This window comes from Rhincodon typus, chromosome 1 (assembly GCF_021869965.1).
Source record: "Rhincodon typus isolate 14 chromosome 1, sRhiTyp1.1, whole genome shotgun sequence".
Taxonomy (NCBI): domain Eukaryota; kingdom Metazoa; phylum Chordata; class Chondrichthyes; order Orectolobiformes; family Rhincodontidae; genus Rhincodon; species Rhincodon typus.
The window spans coordinates 60,331,959-60,356,432 of record NC_063332.1 but is presented as its reverse complement, the minus strand read 5'-3'; the positions used below and the strand labels follow the sequence as shown (position 1 = coordinate 60,356,432).

Below are 24,474 nucleotides of genomic sequence, written 5' to 3'. Positions count from 1 at the left end.
TCTCCTTCATTCGCTATGAGATTGTCTCCATTGCCCTTTACTGAGCTCACTGCTTCTTTGAAAATGGTCTTGTTTATGCGGTTATAGTCTTTGCCATTATCCTTTACATTAAGAAAGCAAAGGTCATCAGTCTGTCTAGGGTGTCTATTTGCATGGCTTCTTTGATTTTATTTATCTCCTTTTACTTTCTATATTAACATATCATTTTATTGTATACCTGGTTCTTAACGTTAATTCTTTGAAGCAATCTTCTCATTCATTTATGTAATGTTGGATATTTCCACAAACCCTTTCCATTCGATAAGAAAGTTTTAAAATTGACATCCCCCCATTTCAAAATTAAACAGCTTCTGTTTCAGAACTGCTGCCTTATTAACCAAATTTTCTATTCCATTTACTAGATCCATGTCCTTACTCATTCATTTGAAATTTGGACTTTTGTAGTCCAACACTGTTTTCCTTTTAAACCATAAAAATCTGTTGGAGTCGATCCCACACTACTTCACAGGAAATTATCTAACCTTTTTTTTAAATGTCATTTTATGACAAAGCTAACAATTTTTTTTGAAGGAAGTACTTCCAGCACATAGCTTAACTCAAAGCTTTTCTAACTTGAGTTTATCTCTCGATCTCTCCATCATATCCAGCTGAAATAGCTTATTCATTTGGACAGAATCTAATCCTTTCCTTATTTTGAAGGCCTCAAATTATATCTTCTCAAACCTTACATTTACTGAACTGAAAAGTCCAAACACTCTGTGCTTGCAATGACTATTATAGAAAACCACTTAGAATTGCTTGCAAATACTTGTCAAACATTGCTACAAACAAAGCTAATTCAAAACTCTCCGATCTATATTATTATTCCAACCACATTTACCAGCCTGTTTGGCTAACCTATTGTTTGGCACACAAAGAACTTCACGGTACTGCAGGCTTATAGCCTTTCTCTTGAATTTCTTTCTTAACTCTTATTTCCTTGCAAACTTCTTGACTTTGTCTTAAAATTTGAATTCCAAACAAAATTAAATCTACCTACTGCTACATATTATGCAGGGTCGACTGATGCTGCAGGTTGGAAAGATTCACTGTGTCAGCTAAATTCAATACATAAAATGCTCACTATTTTCAGCCAAGTAGCAGGAAGTAATGGGTTATATTGAAATCGAGATTTACTACGCTATTTTATTAATTTTTGACTCTGCCATGAACAATATTTGTCTCTCCACAGCCAATTCTTTCCACGCCGTTTGCTTCTCCAGTGAGGAATTTGTGTCCTACAGAGTTCTGTTTTGAAACAGCTTGCTCCATGATTGCTGTGAATGATCGAATCAGTGTGAGCAATGCTTCAGCACATGGATGCACAAGTGGGGTGAAATGCCTTTTGTCAAAAACTTGACACTTTCCTTGTGCTCTCCAATCACTCAAGTTTTTGGCTCTTCGTCTCCTTTTTCTAAAACCTGCATCTGGGTTCCATTATTCTGCATTAATTCAGTTTTCAATTCCAAACAAGGTGAGAGATGAAACTTCCTAATCCTTTGCTCCTCCCTTCCAACATCACTCTTCCATTTTACTGCCTGCTCCTTTCAGCACTATTCTGACTCCACGTTGCTGCTGCTGCTTCTGACTCTGCAAAGAACCAGAGTGTCCTCTTCCACCATCTTGCAGAAGCCCAAACTTCCTGGCTGCTCGTGTCTTTCTTTCCCCTCGTTTTCTTCTTCTCCCAGATGTCATTCTGTTGTCATCTTCTCTTCTTACCCAACAATTTCAAAGGCCACCTCTCTGAATGCTGACCCCACTCCTGAACATCAGCACCCACGATTCCTGACTACCATCCCCAATCCCCAGCCATGCACCGGATTAGGCACCACATGGACATGACTCTAATGTGAACAATTTTATTCACTTATTGTCCCAAACAATCCCATGGCATAGTCCTGAAAGCCCAAGCCCCATTTTGAAAGTTGCTTGGTCACCATGATGTTTTTTGCCCTCTCTGGCTTTTGTGGGAGGGAATATTATCCAAGAACTGTCCAAGAATTTGATCCAAATGATAGAGGGGTTTCTCTGCTGCTCCACATCTGCAAACTGCTTGGCTCACAATTTGTGAACATTTATGATTTCAATGGGTAATTTGTGTCCATTATAAAGCAAGTTATTAATCACTGTAAATAAGCGCGCGTGTTCAGGTTGTCTGCTTTGCACATGCTTTTAGTGTGCTTCGAGTTCAGGATCAATTGTACCCTTCTAACAAATTTAAAGCTAAGGCGCTTTCTTAGAAAAGCAATTACATCATTGGAACTTTAAAAAAAAAGAAACAAAATAATCACTCAATTGTGCTCATCTTTCACTGAGACTACTTGTTATATTGTTCATACTTCGTAATTGATCTTGAAACCATGACTTTGTTCTGTAGGCATAACTTTCTGAATTCAAAACCAAAATATATGAATTTGGAAATTTGAAATAAAGACAGAAAATGCAGGAAAAAATAGGTGGCAGTATCTGTGGAGTGAAACAGTTAACGTTTCATATTAATGACCTTACAAGTGAAGGCACATTCTGATGGTAGATCATCAACCTGAAATGTTAAAACCTCCTCTCTCCACAGGTGCTGCCTCAGCTGTTGAGCTATATTCCCTCCAATTTTTCCAGCAACTGCATCTGGTCAGCATATGCAGATCCTCTGAGCAGCTGCTCACAGGGAATATTGCTGGTGAGTATTTCTAACATTTGTTTGTTTTATACTTTCCAATTAGAAATTGTATCACAGAAGAAACAATATTCCATGCAGAGATAGCAGGAACTGCAGATGCTGGAGAATCTGAGATAACAAGGTGTAGAGCTGGATGAACACAGCAGGCTAAGCAGCATCAGAGGAGCAGGAAGGCTGACGTTTCGGGCCTAGACCCTTCTTCAGAAATGGGGGAGGGGAAGGAGGTTCTGAAATAAATAGGGAGAGAGGGGGAGGCGGATAGAAGATGGATAGAGGAGAAGATAGGTGGAGAGGAGACAGACAGGTCAAAGAGGCGGGGATGGAGCCAGTAAAGGTGAGTGTAGGTGGGGAGGTAGGGAGGAGATAGGTCAGTCCAGGGAGGATGGACAGGTCAAGGGGGCGGGATGAGGTTAGTAGGTAGGAGATGGGGGTGGGGCTTGAGGTGGGAGGAGGGGATAGGTGGGAGGAAGGACAGGTTAGAGAGGCGGGGACAAGCTGGGCTGGTTTTGGGATGCGGTAGGGGGAGGGGAGATTTTGAAGTTTGTGAAGTCCACATTGATACCATTGGGCTACAGGGTTCCCAAGCGGAATATGAGGTGCCGTTCCTGCAACCTTCGGGTGGCATCGTTGTGGCACTGCAGGAGGCCCAGGATGGACATGTCGTCTGAGGAATGGGAGGGGGAGTTGAAATGGCTCGTGACTGGGAGGTTGTTTAGTGCGAACCGAGCGTAGGTGTTCCGCAAAGCGGTCCCCAAGCCTCCGCCTGGTTTCCCCAATGTAAAGGAGGCCACAACGGGAACAGCGGATACAGTATACCACATTAGCAGATGTGGTGAACATCTGCTTGATGTGGAAAGTCTTCTTGGGGCTTGGGATAGGGGTGAGGGGGGGCGAGGTGCAGCACTTCCTGCAGTTGCAGGGTAAAGTGCCGGGTGTGGTGGGGCTGGAGAGGAGTGTGGAGCGGACAAGGCAGTCCCGGAGAGAGTCGTCCCTTTGGAAAGCAGATAAGGGTGGGGAGGGAAAAATGTCTTTGGTGGTGGGGTCGGATTGCAGATGGCAGAAGTGTCGGAAGATGATGTGTTGGATCCGGAGGGGTGGTACGTGAGGACGAGGGGGATTCTGTTTTGGTTGTTATTGCAGGGAGGGGGTGTGAGGGATGAGTTGCGGGAAATGCGGGAGACATGGTCGAGGGCGTTCTTGACCACTGGGGGTGGGGGGGGATGTTGCAGTCCTTGAAAAACAAGGACATCTGAGATGTACGGGAGTGGAATGCCTCATCCTGGGAGCAGATGCGGCGGAGGCGAAGGAATTGGGAATAGGGGATGGCATTTTTGCAGGATGGTGGGTGGGAGGAGGTGTATTCTAGGTAGCTGTGGGAGTCGGTGGGCTTGAAATGGATATCAGTTTCCAGGTGGTTTTTGAGTGAAGATCCTGAAACGTGCTTCTTAACACCACATTGGTACTTACTCTACCACGGACAAGTGGTTCAAGGAGGCAGCCCACCAGCATCTTTACATGGGTAATTGAATAGGTGCAATCAATTCTGGTCACACATCATTCTGACTTGGATCCATATGGTATTTTAGTGGTAGTTATGTTGGTGTAGGCTTGACGGGCTGAAGGGCCTTTTCTGCATTGTATGACTCTACAATTAAGTTTTTCAAATTATTATTGTACCAAAATGTCCAGAAAACCATCCTGAAACCACAACTGTGACACATCACTGTTTCTTCATTAGTGCTATGTCAAAATCCAAGAACTCTCTTGCAAACAGCAGTGTGGATTACCTACACCATATGAATGGTAGCACTTCAAGACAGCAGGCCACCACCGCATTCCAAAGGGCAATTTGGGATGGGCAATAAATGCAAGCCTAACTAGCCATTTCTACATCCAGAGAAATAATAAAAAAAAGAGAAAAAGTCAGTGTGTTCAACCTAGCTGTCTCAAGTACATCCTCAGTATCCTTGGCAGGAAAATGTCTTCAATTCAGAGGTGCTGAAGAATTCCAATCCCATCAGCATACATCATTGCTCAGACAACTGTGTCTGTGCTGGTTTGGTCACACTCAAGCATTTACGGTTTATCATTAATATACCCAAAGATCTTCTGTACATGAACTGACCACTGGATCATGACTTCTGGTGTGCCTGTCTTCAAGCCAGATGTGAAGATTGCACCCAATGTCACTGACAATGGGAAGACAGGCGCTGACAATCATAGCATCAAGAGGCTGACTATTAGGAAGGGCACTGAAAGATGAGAGCATAAATGAAAAGCTCAGTTCGCCAGACAACAGAGGCCAGCAAAGGGTACACCTTGTCAACACAATGTCGCCTTCTGCTGCAAATATGGCAGAGACCGGCATGTCTTAATTGGGCTCCTGAGCCACACCTGATGTTCAATACATAGTTGACCATCATGGCACAAACCACTGTCTTAGAAGACAGAAGGCTGACACCAACTTAAAGGAACGTATTGTGGCTGTTTTACATGATTACAGTCCACATGTAATCTACATTTAGTTAATTGACCAGACACACTGACTGAATCAATAATCAACTTAAAACTGGCCACATTTCACATTATTATGCCAAATATCATCTCCAAGTTCATATTTAAGATGTTAACTGCAGAACCTTGGAGAGAAAGCTAGATTTACAACAAACTTAAATGTTTACAGATATTTATTTTTACTAATCTATAAAGCTGGACGACCAAGAGATTTAGTTTGTTAAGTCAATCCTAGATGGCAGCTTGGCAGTGTTCATTTTACTTTTGTCATGGGATAAATTTAGTAAGCTTTTCTGAACTGTCAACAATTCAAAACGTTACAATTTAGAATCATGTTGAACCCTTAAAGCCCGAGTTGGGCATTCCTGAGCTTGCAATATATTCCTCGTTGAGTTAAATGGATCTTAAAACAAAAAAACAATTTTGCATTTATATAACATATTTCACAACCAAGGGACTTCCCAAAGCTCACTTTACAGTCAGCTCAAATATTTTTCAAGTGTAGTTATTATTGCATTATCGAAACATAGAAGTTGCTTTGCACACAGCAACTTATCACAAACACCAGGTGAACCAAGCAAATAGCAGTAATAGAAAAGTTTAGCCAACCTTATACCTGTGGAGTGTGCGTATATGGAAAGAATTAGACTGATATGTTCCTTATTCCCCTTCTCTCAGTGGCATAACCTGAAACGGCTATGATATGCCTTGTACTGATATTATCCAACCACAGTCTGGTTGATTCCAATCAAAAACAGGGGAAGCCATGGCAAAACACAAACTGTTGATATAATTTGGTATAAAAAAGTCTTACTCTGATGACGAAATTTAGCTACTGTATGTACAGGAACAAATGCCAAATTATCATCCATATGACAATTACATCAGGAGAATCATTTTACAATGCATTTTTCTTAAAGAGGAAAGTCAATGAATATATTTACCTTCTCCTGAAATACAAAGCAACTCAGTAAGGCTGTAGCCTGCTCAGCTGCCAGATCGTTGAAGATCCCATTAAACATCATTTCTGTCAGAAGTAGTTCATCCGCACTACAAGAAAACAAATTATCTGGTTAATACTAATCACACAAAATCTAGATGTTAATTTGTACAATTCATACTTTACCACATACCTCAATTGAATTATGTATAATTGTACATTTATAGCATACTCTTGTGTAGGAAGTTGTGTTTAACAATTGAAGAACAGGTTGATAAAGCTATTAAACAAAAGATACAGCTGAGGTTTTATAAATGGCATTCCAGAATGCAAAAGTATAGATAATGCAGAGATTAATTTAAATCTTTGGTTGGGCTTTAGTTTGCATATTGCACTTCTTTCCAAACTTTTTCCCAGTGTGACTCCATTTTAATGCAGACTGTGAAGGGGGAAATTCACCTAATAACCACATGGGGAATTTTTCACAGATTATTAACACATTTGGATATTAATCGTTAATGCATTAACACCATGATTATTCATCTTATATGATCAGAATTAATGCATAACTAGTTCATGACTTCAATCTAACAGGGTGTTGATATTAATGTAATTGGGTTTGAATTATAAATTAAAACTGTTCAGATTTTAATGTATTACTGTTCTGATTATTGACGCAATAATTCCTGATAATTGAAGGAATAGGAAAGTGATGCAATACTAAGTGTATAATTAATTTGATCCTGATTATTAATGTTACAGAATGCTGATTATTCCTGCAGCAAATCCTGATTGTTGATGCTATGGTGCCAGGCGATTAATGTCACAGTGAACTTATTATTCACAAAGCAGCATCCTGAAACTTAAAGTAATGGGGATCTGATTATGAATGCAATGAGGAGCTGATTTTTCATGGAATAGGACTCTAAGCATTGATGTAACAGTGTCCTCATAACTGATGCACTAGATTCTGATTCAAGTAATAGAATCATAATTACCTTATTTCCCCTGTCTATCCCTTTTAAGTATTTTATGGTTTCACTAAGATCACCTCTCATTCTTCAAAACTCTAGAGAATACCCTAACCCTAACTCTCGATTTGCCAATCCCTCTTCTTAGGATAGCACTGTCATCCCAGAAATAAGTCTGTTGAACTTTAATTGCCCTCCCACGATGGCAATAGAACCTTCCCGAGACAAGAGGACCGAATATGCATATAGTATTTCAGGTACTGTCTAACCAAGGTTCAAGAAAATTGAAGCAAGACCTCACACTACTTCCGTACTCAAGTGCTCCTCAATAAAACCTAACATATCCTTCCAAATTGCCTGCTGCACTTGTATGTCACCCTTCAGTGAGTTAGTGAGGAGGACACCCAAGTCCCTTTGTACATCTACACTTTCTAACCTCTCACAATTTAAGAAATATTCTGGAAAATCTGTTCTTCTGACTAAAGTGGTAAGCCTACATTTTTCCACATTCTATACAACTTGCCATGTTCTTGCTCACTCACCAAGTCTGTGCATACCTCTGCAAGTCACTTTGCATCGCCCTCACAGCACACATTCTCACCTAAGTTGGCGTCATCCACAAACTTGGAAATATTACATTTGATTCCCTCATCCAAAATACTAACACATGGGGCCCAAGTACTGACCTTGCGAGTCACAGCCTGCCAACATGAGAATGACCCATTTATTCCTGTTTTCTGTTTGTTAGCCACTTCTTAACCCATGGCAGTATACTACCTTCTATTCGGAGATAGCAAAAACTGCAGATGCTGGAATCAGAGTCAATACAGTGTGGAGCTGGAGGAACACAGCAGGTCAGGCAGCATCAGAGAGACAGGAAAGTCGAAGTTTTGAGTTTACACCCTTCATCAGGATTACCTTCTATTCCATGTGCTTCAATTTTGCTAACTGCTCTCTTGTAGAGTCTATACAAGGCTTTATTTACAGCACAAATTTATTACTGATGTAAACAGCTTCAGCTTTACACACATGCTAAATAACGTAATGTAAATCAGACTTTAAAAGGGAACTAATGTAAAGTTGGCTAATCCTTAATTTAAGTAGCTTTATCGTTGCAACCACAACTCTGAAAGAAAGTAAAACTGCTGTGCATTTAATACAAAAACTGCAATATAAATGCACAATAAAAACGCACGAAAGAGTCATGTTGTAACCAGCACAATTGAAACGCAAATCTTTTAAGTTTGCTTAAGAATGAAATGTGCTTATAATGGAGAGTGATGGCGCCCTTGGAAATTATCATATGTCTGGAGTTTTGGGGGCCCAGATGGAGAAAGAAGGGACAGGTGGAGAAAGTCAAACAGACCGAGAGACAGCTCAAACCGATATATCCATGTTTTCATATATTTCCTTAATGCCTCACCTGCTTATTTCACAAGCAACTCGTCCTTTCATTTCAATTACATCAGATGAAGTAGCAAAGCCTAATCGTCTGATCACTCGTTTACGGCATTTCAGTTCATCCATCTGCAAAACTGTTCGAGCTTTCTTCAGCTCTCGCTTCGCTGCTTTGATTTCTCCAGCAATCTACATATACAGACATATGAACATTCAATACATACAAGTTATGATGAGGCACAATCTAAGTCATACATATCTGAAAACTATTACTTATCTAGGGTTGTCAATACTTTGATTGAATCAAGATCATGAAGTTATGAAATACATTTTCAATCAAAACTAGACAATGTTACAAATAACTTTTAGACAAATGGTGAGCTAGATAAAAACCGGGGAGGTGGTTTGGAAAGTTAGAGCAAACATGTGAGGTCTATGGTCACGTAGAGGACAGAAAATGGTTAACTGACTAAAGTGACGATAGTGCAAGGCAAAATGATGTGATATTGAGCAAAATATAGAAGCAAGCAAGAGATCCAGACGGTTATTTAATAATTACAACAGACGATATGGGAAGCATGTAAAAAGTGGCAAAAATATGCAGGTTCCATGGTTGGTGAATGGCAGGGTGGGATGCCCAAGTTGGCACATGCTTCTCTCACTCTCTCAAAGCTGGACTTCAGCTTTGGTAATGAGACTCAAAAAGTACAGATTCTTCCCAAATGTTTTCCCTCCACTTTGGGCATTCTTGTACCAGAGGTTCATATAAACATAGAAAGTAAAAGTTAGCCATTTGGCCTGCAGTACCTCCACCATTCAAGACGATAATGGCTTATCCTCCAGCTCAGAGCCTCGTTCCCAATTTTCTCACCAAACCCTGAGATATCTTCACCTTAAAGTGTTATATCCAACACCTTTTTGAAATCATACAATGTTTTAGCTTCAACTTATTTCTGCGGTAGCGAATTCTATAGATTCAACACTCTCTAGGTGAAGAAATTTCTCCTCATCTCAATCGGAAGTGGCCTACCCTATATCCTTACATTGTGAACTCTGATTTTGGACTCCCAGGTCAGCAGGAAGATCCTTTCTGCATCTATCCTCTCTAAAATTTTACAGGTTTCCAAGAGATCATTCCTCATTCTTCTAACGTCCAGTGAATATCATCTTGACTGAATGAATCTCTCTTCGTACATCATTCCTGCCACCCAAGAATCAGTCTGGTAAACTTTTGTTGCACACTATCCACAACCAGAACATCATTCCTCAGGTACAGAGAGCAAAACTGCAAACAATACTCCATGTGTAGTCTCACCAAGGTCCTGCACAATTACTGCAAGAAATCCCTGCTCCTGTACGCGAATCATCTCACTATGAAGGTCAACAGACAATTTGCCTTTTTTGCTGCCTGCTGTACCTGCATGCTTATTTTCAGCAACTGATGTACAATGACACCCAGGTCTCATTTCACTTCTCTCTTTCCCAAATTGTCACCATTCAGATAATAATCCACCTTCCTATTTTGCTACCGAAGTGAATAACCTCATAGGAGGAGAGGCCATGATCTGGTGGCATTTTCACTATTCATCCAGAGACCCAGGTAATACTCTGGGGACCCAGTTTCAAATCTCACTGTGACAGGTGGTGGAATTTGAATTTTAAAAAGAAATCTTGGGTTAAGAGTCTAATGATGACGGTGGAACCTTTGCTAATTGTTGGAAAAATCTCTGGTTCATTAATGTCCCTAAGGGATGAAAATCTGTCATGTTTACCCAGTCTGGCCTACATGTGACTCTAGACCCGCAGCAATATGGTTGACTCTCAACTGTCCTCTGGGCAATTAGGGATGATCAATAAATGCTGGCCTAGTCAGTGATGCCCTCATCCCATGAATGAATAAAAAAAAAACTCTTGCAGAATGACAGATAGTAAGAACTGCAGATGTTGCAGTCAGAGACAAAACAGTGTGGAGCTGGAGGAACACAGCAGGCCAGTCAGCATCAGAGGAGCAGGAAAGTTGACGTTCCAGGTGGGAGGGGTGGATAGGTGGGAGAGAAGATGGACAGATTTTCAGAAATGGGGAGGGGGAAGGGAGCTCAGAAATATTCAGAAATGGGGAGGGGGCCCTCCCATCTCATTGACCCATCCCCCCGATTCCCTACCTGCACTCACCTATCACCATCCCACCTACCTCCCCCAGTCCCACCCCTCCTCTCTCTATTTATTTCTGAGCTCCCTTCCCCCTCCTCATTTCTGAAGAAGGGTCCTGACCCAAAACGTCAACTTTCCTGCTCCTCTGATGCTGCCTGGCCTGCTGTGTTCCTCCAGCTCCACACTGTGTTATCTTGGAGTATGAGGATGCCGATGTAATAATGGGGAATCAGGAAGTGACACAGAAGTTGAATAAATACTTTGCATCAAATGCATTTTTCCTCAAATATTGTACTTTTTCCTTAAAACCAATACTAACAAATTGAACTAAAGTTCTTATTTTAAAAATACAGCATTTCTGGTTCCGAATTCATGTCTTCAGTCTCTGGTATTTTGTTTTTGCTCTAACATTTCTCCAAACTGTTACTTTGGTTACATTTATCTGAAGTTGGTTGTAAGACATAGGGAAATTACTTACATAAACACTAAGCAATGGCAAAATGATCATATGGACACGATAAACTTACACTTCAATGTTGCCTTGACACACTAGTATGCCAAAGATTTATAGGTGCTGCAAAAATACACATAAACATCATTTGACAGCAGTGATAAACTAATCTCATTTTATCAACAATATATTACACAACATAAGTCACTTACCTGAGCTTTTCTCTCACAAAGTCTGTAGACAGTTTCCAAATTTGAGTCATTATGCATAGAATGTGAATACATTCTGTGCTCAAAAGCCTCTATTTTCTGTATTACTTTCTTCAGTCCCTGATCCTTGATTCCCATGTCATCAATTGGATCAAGTAAAGGTATGCCATCAGGAAATCTCTTTTGTACTTCCTAAAACACACAAAAATGTTCAGAATACAGAGTGGGAGAGGGCTTTGACTAATGATGTATTTCATATGGATTTTTTGCTATTTTTCATTAAAAAAGAGTCGCAACAATTTATGACTCAATATGAATAAGGGAAGAGTGAGATAGTTGGGAGCTGGACTGGAACTTTTACCTGTATCGATTTCAAAACACTTTGCCTGTTGTCTAGTGGTCTCAGATCTTTTGGAATATATAGACGCACACTACTGATGGCTGTAATTAAATGAAGTAGGATGGGAACAACCTGTTTAATAAAGAAGTCACAAGGAATAAACATTACACTACAGCCAAGTTAACTGAATGCAAAAAATGTTCAACTGGCATTTTATGAATTATCAATTAAGTATAGAAAGTATAACAAAAAATGGAGAGATGACCAGGAAATCCACATATCCATTCATATCTGCGCAGAGAAAACACAGAGCAAAATCAGACAGGAATTGATGATACAAGGTAAAATCTGGTACAGAGGCAGTTGTCTTACCTTAATTCAATCATGCTAACTACAGCACTGATATAATCCAACACAGACTGAACATACAAAGAAATCTGAAAAGTGTTACTTTTGCCTCAATTGAACATCTGTTAATTTTTTTTGTGGTGTCATGCAAAATGTGATGCCTAATAACGGAGGTACCCATACATCTGAAGATGCATCAGCGATATAAAATTTGATAAATTAATTAGGTTAAAAACAAACACGGGGAAAAAGGCCAAACATATCTCACATGGGTAAACATGTGGAGGGTGGAATGAAGGAGTGGAGTTAGGAAGAGCACCAGTGTGAATTAGCAAAATTGGCTTATATGCTAACTTGCATTTTTGTGTGTTCCTAAACTTGGCACCTGATATTTGCTCCTCAACACTTTGCACTGAACTAAATGGGGTAGGACCCACTCAAGCAACAGCAAGCATATTCCATTTTGGGAATATAGATAAACATCTTAATGTGCTTTTCTTTACAGCTTGGTTTGGAAATTCATGTGAATGAATTTGAAAATGGGTCACATGTTGGACACAAAAATGACCCTAATGAAGATACAGATTGAGTAAAAAGGAAAAGCAATATCTCTGAGGGGCATACAAATGACATGGAAATTGATAACAAAGGGAAAACATGAGTAATACAAAGACAGAGATGAAGAAACTATAATAAAACAAAGTTTAAAAAAAGTGTATGAAAGCTAGAGAAGTAATGTAAAAAAAAAGATACAGAGTAAAAGTAGTAAAGTGCAGCATAAGGTACTGGAAACAATGCCACAGAATATCTAATCATGCTTTGAAAAATTTTTGTGCTAGTCTTTTTTTAAAATTTACAACTGCCAGGTCTCCTGAAATCCCCAAAGAAATGATTAAACACTCGCCATTGCGAATTAGGTCATTTCAGTTTTCTCCAGACCTTTCTTTCTATTCTGGATCTAATCTGTGGAAGTATTTGTATTTCAGCAGCCAGATTTAAACTACAGGGACAGACAATTACATATCATATAGCAGTTACCAATTCTCCACTCTGGCCCTTGGCTCTGACCAGAAAAGCAGGGCTTAACAATTATTCTTATTTAACAGGTGAATGGAGCGTCTTAAAGTTACTCTTTGAACAGTAGGATTCCAATTTCTTTCTTTCATCTGTGGTTGTCCCTATAGTGATGATGCCCCCATAGCGATGTTTTGCAAATCCAGGATGTGGTTCAGTGATCAAGAATTTACTACAATACGAGAGCAAGTCAGGATGACGTAATTTGGAAGGGAATTTAGAAAGGGATGTTGTTCATGAAATACTGCTGCTCTTGCTCTTTCAGTAGTAAAAGCTGCAGAGAAGTAGTCTATTAAATAAACCTTTTTGGAGATTCTGGTTGCATCCTACAGACATACACGTGGCAGCCTCAGTATGACTGGATATTGAGTGTGGGAACAAAGGCACTAATAAAGAGAATGTTTGTACATTATATCTCGGGATCTCACATATTCTTCAGATGTCCTCTCCATCTGGTTGATGCATAGCTTATTATTAGAAATTGCAAATGGTGCTAATCATGGCAGAATCATCAGCAAACAATCCCATTCCTGATTTAAATACAGGGTACAGATCACTGATGAAGAATTCAAAGATAATTGGGTGGAAAACGCTTTGTTGAGCAGTACGTCTGAAACATCTTTTCAACATGACCCCACCGAGGCCTAAAATCTGTCAGAACTCCTCAGTGAGAAATGGCAGAGTACGTGCCAGTTGGAGAGGGAGCACAGATGTTATAACTATGCCAAGCTGATCGCCTCAAAATTTCAGCTTAGGGCCCGACCTGTGAGCCCGACTCAGTTTGGGAAGCCCTGTTCTTGAGGAAAACATGGCCATTTCCTAGGGCTATAATGATCGGTTTGATAGTTGCAACAAATTTTGTTTGCTTTGGGAAGCAAATGGGAGAACTGTGAAGTTGAAGAGACAAAAAATAAACACGTGTGAAAAAAATGCATGTTGCTGATACAGCATTATCAAAATATCTGTCATCAGGGTTTTAGATCTGGATACATTTAAGATCTATTCTATAGCAATTTAATGGCAGCATTAATGTGTTATTTTTAATTGCATTGGAATTAACTGTAATCCACAAACCTGCATCTCTCCTTTCTCCCCTGGTTTAGCTGGTTTAGCTGTTCCTGATGCTGCAAGTTTTACACTGTCTTTATTGCAAAGCAACAAAACCTCCACCACATACAAGGGGTCCAATTCTCCAGTGTTAGGCTGTGAACATCAACAAGGATGAAAAACCATAACCAGAGTTCTAATATTTTCAATATCTTTTTGAAATTATACATGTTTTATTATCGACAATCTACAAATCAAAGAAAAACTAAACATCCAAAGAAAACAATTTTTTAATAAACATATATGGAACATAAATATTTGTAAACTCAAGATGTTGACTTGTGAAGCTTTACGACTTTGCTATTTAACAAAGATCATAAAAATGCTTGTAAATTTAATTGTAAAATAGCTACCTAGATTTGAATAAGATTTAGCAAGTGAGGATGAAAGGAAAAGATCCAGTTGGGAACAGTGAAAATGGTGATCAACTGTGGTCTTGAATGCATTCATCTGCACAGACTTCAGGTTAAGAACTTTATATTCTGGGTCCCACAATTTAGAAAGGACAGCCTGTCCAATATTCATCCCTGAATCAACATCACAAAATTAGACTATCACTTATCCCATTGCTACCTGTGAGAGTCTAACATTCAGAAATAGGAGCTGTAACAGTCTGACATTCTCAATCACGTCTTGGTGCACATGACTAGATTTAGAAGGGCTTTAATCTGCTTGAGTTAATGAGTTGTCCATGTTTAAATCAGGAGTACAGGTAGGTCATTCAGTTCAGCAAGCCTGTTGCACTGTTAAATACATCATGGTTGACCTGTTTTTGTTTCAAATTCCACATTGTGCCAATCCTAATAATCTTCAATTCCAATTCCTGACAAGAACTTAATCACCCCCGCCTTAAAAATATTCAATAATTCCGCCTCCATCATCTTCTGAGACAAAGTTCTGCACAAATACCTGGCAGAAAAGAATTCTCCTCATCCCTGTCCGATAAGGATGACACATAAGTTTAAACCGGTGCCCCTTAGTTCTCAACTCACCCATGAAGAGGCATCCTTTGCACACCTGCCTTGTCAAGGCCATTGAAGATCTTATATACTTTAATCAAGTTGCCTCTCACTTTTCTCAACTCTAGAGAAAACAAGACCTGTACATAACCAAGCTTGGGCTGAAAACTCGCAAGTAACATTCATGCCATGCAAATGCTAGGTAATAAACATCTCCAACAAGAGACAAATCAACCACTGCCCCATGACATTCAATGGCATTACCATCAGCCAATCCCCCATGATCAAGATCTTCAGGGTTGCCATTGACCAGATATTGAACTGCCCAGTGACATAAATGCAGTGGCTACAAGAACAGGTCAGAAGCTCAGAATCCTACAGCAAGAAGCGAACTCCTGAAACCCCAGACCCCATCCACCAACTACAGGGCATAAGTTAACAGAATGATGGAATACTCCCCACTTGCCTGAACGAGTGCAGCTCCAACAACTCTAAAGAGGCTTTAGATGATCCAGGACAAACCAGCCCTGGATCCACACATATTCACTCCCTCCACCACTGATGCTCAGTAGCAGCAATGTATATGATCTCCAACATGCACTGCAGAAATTGACCAAAGATCCTTTGACACCTTCCAAACCCACGACCACTTCCATCATGAAGAACAAAGGCACCAGGTACATCAGAACACCAGCAACTCTAAGTCCCCAACCAAGGCACTCACCATCCAGACCTGGAAATATCTCATCATTCCTTTAGTGTCGCTAGTCAAGATGCTGGAATTCCCTCCTGAACAGCATCGTAGGTCTGAATTAACAGCATCTAGACTGCAGTACAGAAGCCTGATCACCACCACCTTACCATCTTTGCAAGAGCAAGTAGGCAGTAAATAAATGCTGGCTCAGCCAAAAACTCCCATATCCCATGAACGAATAAAAAAAGCCACAGGGAAGTGAAGCACAAAATCCTTACTTTTATCATCAATTTTTCTTGTTGTAAAGGATAGTGTTCCATGAGACTAACTGATTTTGTGCTGTACCTGCACACTAACTTCTTGTAACTTGTGCACCAGAACACTCAGCTCCTAATGCACTCAGAATTCTGCAATCATTCTCTATTTAAGTAATACTCGGCTGTTTTATTCTTCTTGCCAAAGTCAAGAACTTCAGATTTTGCTATATTAAAAATAGAACATGAAAGCTGATGAATGAGATTATTCAAGGTCTAAATTGGCAACGGCTGCACATGTATTGCAACTTCCCAGTGTTGATCAGCTTGGTTGGTTGATATCAACCAGCATAGTATCATAAACACTAGGCTTCTGAGGGATGTCTAAGGTACTGCCCCTTCTCCATCTCCAAAATCTCTTGCTGAAAAATGCAACCAAGTAGAGATCCAGTAAAGATAAGACTTGGTTTAGCCCTCATTCAGCCATCTATCGCCAGTCATTCACTTCAAGATCGTATACAAAAACTAACCACTTAAATCATGTACTAGATGAGGAACACAGTGTCCAAAGAACTGTAATCCAGTATGATCTTCAGCACAAGATAGAAGAAATAACGATCAAAACAACAGTAACTGTGTGCTTGCACTAACCAGCACAAAATAAGAGAATATAGCACAGTTCCGTGCTGTTTTGGGAATTCTGGAAGAAGTTACCAGCCCAATTTGATACTCTTATCAATTTATATTCAAGTAGTCATAAATGCTATCCTTGGCAGGATAAATTGAATACAATGTATTTGAAGTTACATTGCTATTTTTTTACAGAATATGATTACTATATCAAGAGAATGTATTCACATTTATTTAATACATGAGCTATTATGGAAAGCAGAAGACAAGAACTACAAATGTTTTTGCTAATTGGACTTCATAAAAGAATTTGTGACAAGAAATACAAGACACAATTAAGGAATATTACCCCAAATTCAACAATATTTTCTGTCACAAAGAACTCAGGTCTGTACTAAAATTTTCTAGTGAATAATCTTTTGCTCCCAAGTGGTTCATCTGTCTTTTGAGGCTGCTAAATCAACTCGTCTAATTAAATATTAATTTAGTTTAAGCATCTAATATCTCCCATTGTATGCATTACTGGGATATTTTCATCCTTGCAACTATCACGTATGTCATCATTATGTGGGGTGATATCTTTTGCTGTGCTCAATCGTATCCTCCACTGCTTAAATTGCCTTATTTCCCCATGCTAGATTGCTGTTAATAATAACAACTTTCAGTTGATCCTGTTTACCAAGTGATCAGAAATATAAACAATAGTTGCAACAAGAATGAATTCTCTTACTGCTTAATAACATGAGTTTTTCTTTGAGATACTGATGGTGGAAGTACAAGTTGTTCACATGAAAAAATGCTTTTTAAAAAAGATTGGAATGAACTTAAATGTATCGGGTCATTGCGAGCCATTCCTTAGATACTGCATTTCTATTTGTACTGTTTACTTAAATAACTGTCAGAACAAAGAAGGGCAACATAATTGGCAAGTCATCATGTAGTTGTCACTGATTAAATTAATTCAGGGAACAGTTGTTCTTCAATAGGAAGGAAAGATGATATCATTGTCAGCTGTAATCTATGCCAGATACCCTACTATGAACATTGTTGCCTAAATAATTTGACGCTTAATTTCCTTTCTTTTCCAAGGTCTGTACTATTGCCCTAAGTGTTACTGTGAAGAAAGCAGACAAAATGTAAACATGGTCTATGAAAACGAGGATTTTGTCTTTTAAGTGAGTATAAAACCAGCTGCAACTAACTCGATGGGTGTTTTTATTTGGCAATTAATCAGTTAAAACATGGAAACCTATAGAAACATAGAAGGTAGGAGCCAGAGGCGGCTATTTGGCCCTTCGAGCCTGCTCGGCCATTCTTCACGAGCATGGCTGTTAATTTGATATTTGGTCAGATAGACACAATTGTTTAAAGTAGGCTGAGAGATCCACAGAAGTAATTGGTGGATTGGATTGCTGACTCACAAGATGTCAAGAATTTGGAGCTCTCATGACGAGTCATTGGGCTCAAAACATTAACTCCGCTTTCTCTCCACAGATGCTGCCAGACCTGCTGAGTTTCTCCAGCAGTTTCTGTTTTTCTTGAAGAATGTGCCGTTAAGACATTTCATCCAGGGTGACGATCCTCAGCTCTACGCTTAGTGTTTACTTGATAAGAAATACATACCACAATTTTTTTCTCTTTCTGGAATTCCTTATTTGGTGTACTGCTATATAGGTGATCGTTAACAAAACACCATTGCAATTTGATCTTGCAAACAATGCTTTTTTAAAAAAAATCTCAGGATGTGGTCACAGATGGCAAGATTATCATTTGTGGTCCAGTATCAGTTCCTTCAGAAAGTTTGGTGCGCTTTCTTCTTGAACCTCTGTAGTCCCTATGCAGATGGCACTCCCACAGAATGATAATTAGATAATAAATTTGAAAAGAAATCTAGCAATGAAAAGGAATAATGATATACATTCAAATGAAGATAGCATGCAGTTTGGGAGTGATGACATTCACATGATATTACTGCTCTTGTGCTAGATCTCACACAGTAGGTACCTTTGAATTAACATTGGGGTGTTGCTGATGAGCATCCTGGATATGGTGAGTTACAGTACACCATTGGTGAAGGGAATGGATACCAAATTAACCAGCATAGGAAACAATCAAGCACCCTGCTCTTTTCTGAATAGTGCCACACTTCAATAGCTACTGTAGCTGCACTTATTCAGTGGTGTGAGACGTCACACCTTTGCCCTAAGTGTTGACAGTAATCGACAGAAGGTAAGCCTCCTTTGATATAGTTCCCCCAGTTCAGTTTCTCCAAGACTGATTTGTTTGCTAGATTACAGATTCAATGAAGGAATATTCCCATGAAATATTCAATCCAATCCAATGAAATGCATTGCACTTCCCTTGCTAACCATAATAAACTTAATTTCTGGTTTGTGGTCTGAAATGTATGATCTGACAGACAATGACTGTCTTGGTACTCATATAAATTACCAGCTTACAGTAGCTCTCCCTATTACTTTTAAAGGATACCTCATTGCTAGAAGGGTTTATTGGTTTGTTATATTAATTTCCATTGTGTGTAAAAACAAATTTCAATTCATAAGGATTAAGCACTTGCCTGTGGAAGTGGATCTTCGAGCAAGCAATGAGAATAACTAGTTTCTTCTCAATACCATCAGGAACATCTCCACTTCATGCAAACTCCCACTTCAATCCAAACTAAAGGCTCAAAATGTTTGCTGCACAGCTCTTTTTAAAGGTGTTCGAGGAAAAGATTAACACCAAACTAAGGCAATTAAGAGGGGAACTCCAAGGTATCATAGAACCCCTACAGTGTGGAAACAGGCCCTTAGGCTCATCAAGTCCAACCGACCCTCAGAGCATCCCACCCAGACCCATTCCCCAAACCCACCTAATCTACACATCCCCAAACCACCTAGTCTGCACATCTTTGGACTGTGGGAGGAAACCAGAGCACCCGGAGGAAATCCACGCAGACACCGGGAGAATGTGCAAACTCCACACAGACAGTTGCCCGAGGGTGGTATTGGACCCGGTCCCTGATGCTGTGAGGCAGCAGTGCTAACCACTGAGCCACTGTGCCGCGTTAAGTTAAAGTGATGTGTTTTTAAGAGCGTCCAAGAAAGAGAAGACTACAACTCAAAATTCCAATGATTAGATACTAGACATTGACAAAGCCATTAAAACATTAAAGAAGGGAGCAGATGAAGACAGTATAAGAGGAATGAACATTTGGAGGTATGGATGGTGGTGTCAGACAGTTGAGGAAAATAGAGGATAGTGAGGCTGTGGAATGACTTACTCACAAAAACTAAAATCGTAAATTTGTATGGTTTGAATGAAGGCCAGAATGATAAGCATGATTTATGACCAGGACTTAGTATCATGTCACAGAGTTATACAGCACGGAAAGAGATCCTTCCGTCCAATGTATCCACACCGACTAGATAATCTAAACTGATGCTTTTTGAATGTTTTAATTGTACCCATCTCTACCATCTCATCTCGCAGCTCATTCCATACACGCACCACCTCTGCATGAAAAGGTTGCCCCTCATGTCCCTTCTAAATCTTTCCCCTCTCACCTTGAACCTATGCCCTTTAATTTTGAACTCCCCTATCCTGGGAAAAAGACCTTGGCTATTCACCCTATCCATGCTCCCTATGATCTTATAAACCTCTACAAGGTCACCTCTCAGCCTCCAACACTCCAGGAGAAAAATAGCCCAGCCTATTCAGTGTCTCCTGATAGCTCAAATCCATCAATCCTGGCAAGATCCTTGAAAATCTTTTCTGAACTGTTTCAAGTTTAACAAAATTTTTCCTATAGCAGGTCAGTAGAGCTTTAGATGAGTTGAAATTTACAGACAGTAATAACAACACTAGTAGCAGATGCGTTGAGGTAAGGTAGACGTAGATGATGAACTTACTGACATGCAAGTAGCCAAAAGTTTATGATGGAGATGATATGAAATCAGAAGCTCAGTTTGAACTCAAATAAAATATAGTAATGGTGTAAATAATCAAAAGGAATAGTTAGTGAGGTGACATGGTTGGCTGTAGGAGCTGAGGATGATATCTCTTATTCTGGTTCAGTTGGAGGAATTTGCAAGTGATCAACATATCTAAGTAAAGCAATGTGACATTGGAAAATCAACAAACGTGGGGGAACAGTACCATTATACAAGTGAAAGTACTGAATGACATGAAAAGAGGCATTGTATAAATGTGGAAGAGGAACAGCCAAAGGATGGATCTTTATCACACTTCACACGAGAAAAATTACAGTAAGAGACGTTCTTGCCTGTTATTTTCTCAAAATCATTTTGATTGGAGAATTACTTTTCAAATGCACCAATAATCAGATTCCTCATTTACATTAGAATGTTATAACAATACCTAAATTTGGAAGTTTTTTTTAAAAGAAAATAGGATATTCAATCACAGATTCCACTGCAGAATCTATATTTGACACAAGCACTAGAGAGGGAGGGAGAAAACAGGGGTCCAGAACATGGAGAAAACAAGTGACCAGGGAATGCTGCCTGAGGGCACCATTCTAAGAACAAGCTTATTTTAAAGTCGATCACAAAACAACCATTCCCAAAGTCTATAGCCGTGTGAGTGCTCGTGCACGGGTGTGGGGGAGAAGATGAGGGGAGAACACGAGAGAGGGAGAGGGAGAGAGAGAGAGAGGGAGAGAGAAAGAAAGAAAGAAAGAAAGAAAGAAAGAAAGAAAGAAAGAAAGAAAGAGAGTCAGATTTTGGGCATGATACTAGAATCTGGAGACTGAAAGTAGTCAAATTCCTATTTCATACTCAGCAGGAGGTCAGATCATTGTAGGAGGAGAAAGGTCCAAAGACTTCAAAGTCAATCTGCCAAATCTTTGCATTACGTGTTGGCCAAATATAAAAAAAACTTGTAAAGATATGACAGGCCCACTGTCGGTGCTCTGCATATATATTTAACTGACGATTAATTAAACAGCAGTATGGGTTGCTCAAGGTGTTTAGTGGCTAAATGGTACAAGGTAAAATACACATCACTAGGCATTCCACAACACACTATTTTTCCATCAGGTTCAAAGGCAGTGATCAAACAAATTAAGATACAGGCTGTTTGATAAATTATTGCTTCTTCAAAATTAACCAAAATCCACTGCAAAGAGAACCGCTGAAGGTCAGCCTACCTGGCTTTTGGACTCAAGCACAGCCTCATGGGTCACATGGACAAAGAAATATATTCCAGACTAAATTATGATAACTTTACACATCCGGAGACCATTAAAAGACATTCCTGAATTGAACATGTCATTTTTTTGAAACAAAGACAATGATAATCCTAAACCCCTCATGATCAATGTCTTCAAACAATATACCAGAAATGTAGCTAATAAACCAGAGACCATCATATTTGGACAAGGAACTGCAACTAATTGTCTCAAAGTGAGACAATCATGTTTGTCCCTTTGTAATCTTTAAATGCTTTCTGCAGGGAGAGACAGAGAGAAAGAGAGAGAGAGAGAGAGACAGAGAGACAGAGAGAGAGAAGCAGCCAAAAAGCCAATAACATATATGCCTGAAGAGCCAACAGCTGGAACATCTTAAGGTCCCAAAGACTGTTCCTGTGTTGCTCCACATGTACAGCAAACTCAGCTCCTACCAACGAGACTATTTTTAAAAAATCATCCAGGAGATGTGGTCAGAGTTGTCTGCACATCACTAATTACCCTTGATTAAGTGACGAGCTGGCTTCTTGAACTGTTGCAGTCCATTTGGTGAAGGTACACCCACAATGCTGCTAGAGACACTGTTCAATAATTTTGACTCAGTGACAGTGAAGGAACAAGTCAGGATGCCTTGGAGAGGAAGTGAAACAACCCAGCATACAATATCAGCTACTGAATTTACCAAATCTACCCTTTAGGAGAAATCATCAGGTCTGCAGTGTAATTTCCCAGAACAGGACAATTGCATGATATATGGACCAAGCTGTGGCTAATGACCCGTAACAGTGCACTATCCTCTTCAACTGCACTTCCCTTGAGTGTGCATGACTCTGTGAACAAGTCTGGTATCTCCAGATTTCAGGTCGAGTTCATAAATAAACAATCCCCATAAACCCACAAAAACCTTGCTGTCACTACACATCTGCCCACCCATCCTGCACTCCAAAGCTTATTTTTTCTTTTCTTTTAATTCATTTATGTGGGATGAGGGCGTCACTCGCTGGCCAGCATTTATTGCCCATCCCTTGTTGCCCTTAAGAAGGTGGTGATGTGCTGCTTTCTTGAATTGCTGCAGTCCACCTGCTGTGGGTTGACCCACAATACCATTAAGGAGGGAATTCCAGGATTTGGACCCAATAACAGTGAAGGAACGGCGATATATTTCCAAGTCAGGCTGGTGAGTTGGTTGGAGGGGAACTTGAAGGTGGTGGTGTTCCCATGTATCTGCTGCCCTTGTCCTTCTAGATGGAAGTGATCATGGATTTGAAAACTGCTGTCTGCAAGGGATGCTGTCTGAGGATCTGCAGTGCATCTTGTAGATAGTACACACTGCTGCTACTGGGCATCAGTGGCGGAGGGAGTGAATGCTTTTGAATGCAGTTCCAATCAAGCAGGCTGCTTTGTCCTCAATGGGTGTCAAGCTTCTTGAGTGTTGTTGGGGCTGCACTCCTCCAGGCAAGTGGGGAGTATGCCACCACACTCCTGACTTGTGCTTTGTAGATGGTAGATAGGCTTTGGGGTGAGTTAGTTGACACAGTATTCCTAGCCTCTGGCCTGCTCTCGCAGCCACTGGGTTTACATGGTGAATCCAGTGAGCGTCTGATCAATGATAACTCCCAGGATGTTGATAGTGGGGGATTCAGTGATAGTAACACCACTGAATGTCAAGGGGTAGTGGTTAGATTGTCTCTTATTGGTGATGGTCATAGCCTGGCATTTGTGCGGCACGAATGTTACTTGCCACTTGTTAGCCCAAGCCTGGATATTGCCCAGATCTTGTTACATTTGAACATGGACTGCTTCAGTGTCTGAGGAGTAGCAAATGGTGCTGAACATTGTGCAATCATCGGCGAACATCCCCACTTCTGACCTTATGATAGACGGAAGGTCATTTATGAAGCAGCTGAAGATGGTCAGGCCAAGGACACTGCCCTGAGGAACTCCTGCAGAGGTGTCCTGGAGCAGAGATGACTGACCTCCAACAACCACAACCATCTTCCTGTGTCAGGTATAACTTTAAATTCCAGAGATTTTGCCCCCGATACCCATTGATTCCAGTTTTGCTACGGCTCCTTGATGCCACACACAGTCGAATGCAGCCTTGATATCAATGGCTGTCACTCTCACCTCACCTCTGGAATTCAGCTCTTTTGTCCATGTTTGAACCAAGGCTGTAATGAGGTCAGGAGCTGAGTGGCCCTGGTGGAACTCAAACTGGGCATCACTGAGCAGGTTACTGCTGAGCAGGTGCTGCTTGATAGCACTGTTGATAACACCTTACATCACTTCACTGATGATCGACAGTAGCCTGATGGGGCAGTAATTAGCCAGGTTGGATTTGCCCTACTCTTTATGTACATGAATATAAAATAGGAACAGTCCTGTCTCACCTTGTCTAGAACAAACACATGAATGTTCTACTGCAATCATACAACCAAATAAATACTTCTGATTTATAATCAATGCGGTAGTGTAAGAAATGGAGTAGCAAATCTTCAAAAAGCTTGGC

General features: G+C 40.2%; 1 protein-coding gene across 1 annotated transcript in view; it reads right to left on the bottom strand.

Moving 5' to 3' along the window:
* Positions 1–24,474, bottom strand: part of mtrex (Mtr4 exosome RNA helicase) — a 73,423-nt gene that overhangs the window by 22,156 nt on the left and 26,793 nt on the right. The window contains exons 9-13 of the mRNA XM_048597062.1: positions 14,187–14,315; positions 11,712–11,822; positions 11,354–11,542; positions 8,565–8,728; positions 6,175–6,280 (exon numbers count right to left, since the gene is read on the bottom strand). Of these exons, the coding sequence (XP_048453019.1) occupies positions 6,175–6,280; positions 8,565–8,728; positions 11,354–11,542; positions 11,712–11,822; positions 14,187–14,315 (699 nt within the window). The remainder of the gene's footprint in view (positions 1–6,174; positions 6,281–8,564; positions 8,729–11,353; positions 11,543–11,711; positions 11,823–14,186; positions 14,316–24,474) is intronic.